Source organism: Trichoplax adhaerens, genomic scaffold, assembly GCF_000150275.1.
Source record: "Trichoplax adhaerens TRIADscaffold_361 genomic scaffold, whole genome shotgun sequence".
NCBI classification, from domain to species: Eukaryota; Metazoa; Placozoa; class Uniplacotomia; order Trichoplacea; family Trichoplacidae; genus Trichoplax; species Trichoplax adhaerens.
In genome coordinates this window covers 1-2,127 of record NW_002061235.1, presented here as the reverse complement: position 1 = coordinate 2,127, position 2,127 = coordinate 1, and the positions used below count along the sequence as shown (strand labels likewise).

The 2,127-nt window shown below is 32.1% G+C and overlaps 1 protein-coding gene across 1 annotated transcript; it reads right to left on the bottom strand.

Moving 5' to 3' along the window:
• Positions 1-818: 818 nt before the first annotated feature.
• TRIADDRAFT_62701 (uncharacterized protein) lies at positions 819-2,085 on the bottom strand (the record flags this gene model as incomplete). The annotated part of the gene is made up of 3 exons (XM_002118646.1): positions 819-907; positions 1,063-1,428; positions 1,723-2,085. Coding segments are annotated over 3 exons (816 nt in total), but the record flags the coding sequence as incomplete, so codon positions are not given.
• Between the last annotated feature and the right edge of the window lie 42 nt (positions 2,086-2,127).

Below are 2,127 nucleotides of genomic sequence, written 5' to 3'. Positions count from 1 at the left end.
ATTATGAAGAGATGGGATATGATCGACAATTTTTTGCTTAATTTATAATTTAAGATGTCTAGAGCAAGATTGTAGTCAATTGATGGCAGGAATTGCCTTAGAATAGATATTAATAATACGATATCTTTTACCTTTACAAGATAATGTTGATTCAACAACTACATTTCCAAAAGGCGCTTCATAATACCATTCAATATCTTCACAGCTGGCATTGGAAAATTTAATTTTCTTTTGTAGTTGTTGGGAAGAGACTTTAAATTAAAAATTGGCGAGGTTATGCTTATGCTTTATTATCATGAATGTATTTACTACGATACTATGCCTGACTCAAAGAAAATTTTCATAATTACAACATATACAGATATTTATCTATAACCCTTGTATTGAACTAGTTCAGAGCATTATTGTATCATAAAGTTTACTAAATGTAATATTACAGAGAATTATCGATCCCTAGTTTATAATTGAGCCGAGATGGTGGCTGCAAAGACGTAATAAATGAACTGCGAGGTACGCTATAACTACTCTAAAATCTAAAAATTTCTCATTCCTAATGATAGAAGATTGTGGCCAAAGATAAACCAGTATCACACTACGGTAAAGAAAGCTATGCTTAATTCGAATTAACTACAGTTAAATTTGGTAAAACATTACTCTATCTTTTAATAACATGGGTGAAGTTAAGATCATATGCAATATCGCAACTCACTAACGTTTTGTCAACATTTTTTATTTTAGAGCATCAATATTGCTAAGGCTGAGATATCTATAAATTTACTGTATGTCATTTTCTTAAGATTGTAGCTGCTATTTAAGAATTAAGTAGTTCGATAAATTACGAAACTGAGACTAACAAAAGCTATTGCATCAGAAAATTTCTTGGCGATGTCACTAATTGATGCCAAGGCTATGATGAAGATTCTAAAATAAGTTATACAACACGAGAATAAAACGTAGTTTTCGTTCACTCGAGTGCAATATTACGATGCCAATATGAATAAAGTATCGGCAAGTAAAAGTTAAATGATCTTTCACTATACTCTCATATTATTTGCTACTTACCCCCTATATAAAAGAATCGAAAGTTCTTAAGGTGATTATAATCCCAAACACGATAGCGTACATTGATCAAATTCTTTGATTTTACTGGCAACGTAGTAGCGTTTCCTTCTTGACACATTTTCAATGACATAATCAAATCAGTGGAATTGATTAGACCATTATAAATAGCAATATAATTTTTGCATAAAGAAGGATTGTCAAATAGTTGGGGGCCAAATTCTACCCATCTAAGGATAATATAGTCAATATCAATAATATTGATGGTTACAAAGCAGTCGAGGTCTAGGTGAAGATACGATGGATTATTAGGAATGGTAATAGCACCAGTTGGAGTTTCACTCTTAATATTGCACACATCTCGAGTAACTAGAATAAAGTTGGAGAAAGAATGATTAGTGTTAAAAATAGTCTTACTGAGTTAATGTGCAATCTATATGTGCTGATTTAATTCATCACTAAAAGCTTAAAGTTCAACTCCATCACTTTACAGTGTCATTCATAAAGTCATGAGTTTACTTATTAATGCTGCTGAGTGCTTATATCTGTTAATTTTGACATATGCATAGAAATGAAACAAATTTCATGCTAATAGTCTACATAGTAATAGATAAACAGAAAATCTGAATGTATATCCATTTTCTTGATGATGCAAGTACTTACTTGAGCGATAGACACCTTCGAATCCTGAATTTAGCGAGCTGATCGTAGACGTTGTGAATGTCAGGTAGACAGTGTTGCTACTAGATGTAAATGATGGTGGTAGCTTGTCGCCAGAACAAAATTTATAAATTTTATTTTCTGATTTTAGCCATCGATCATATAATTCGATGTAATTCAAGCACAAAGAAACGGGAACATTTGGGCTGATACTAAATTTATTCCAGGTTAATTTTATTACGCGACCAGCTGGAACTTGTATTCTGTAAATGCTACAGGATGGAACTGGAAAAGGCTGGGGAAAATGGGGACTCTTAATTATTCCAAGATTGCCTTGATAAGTCTGAGTTACGCATGGAACATCGACTGCAATATTTAATTAAAAAGTACAAGGATATTAGCCGAATA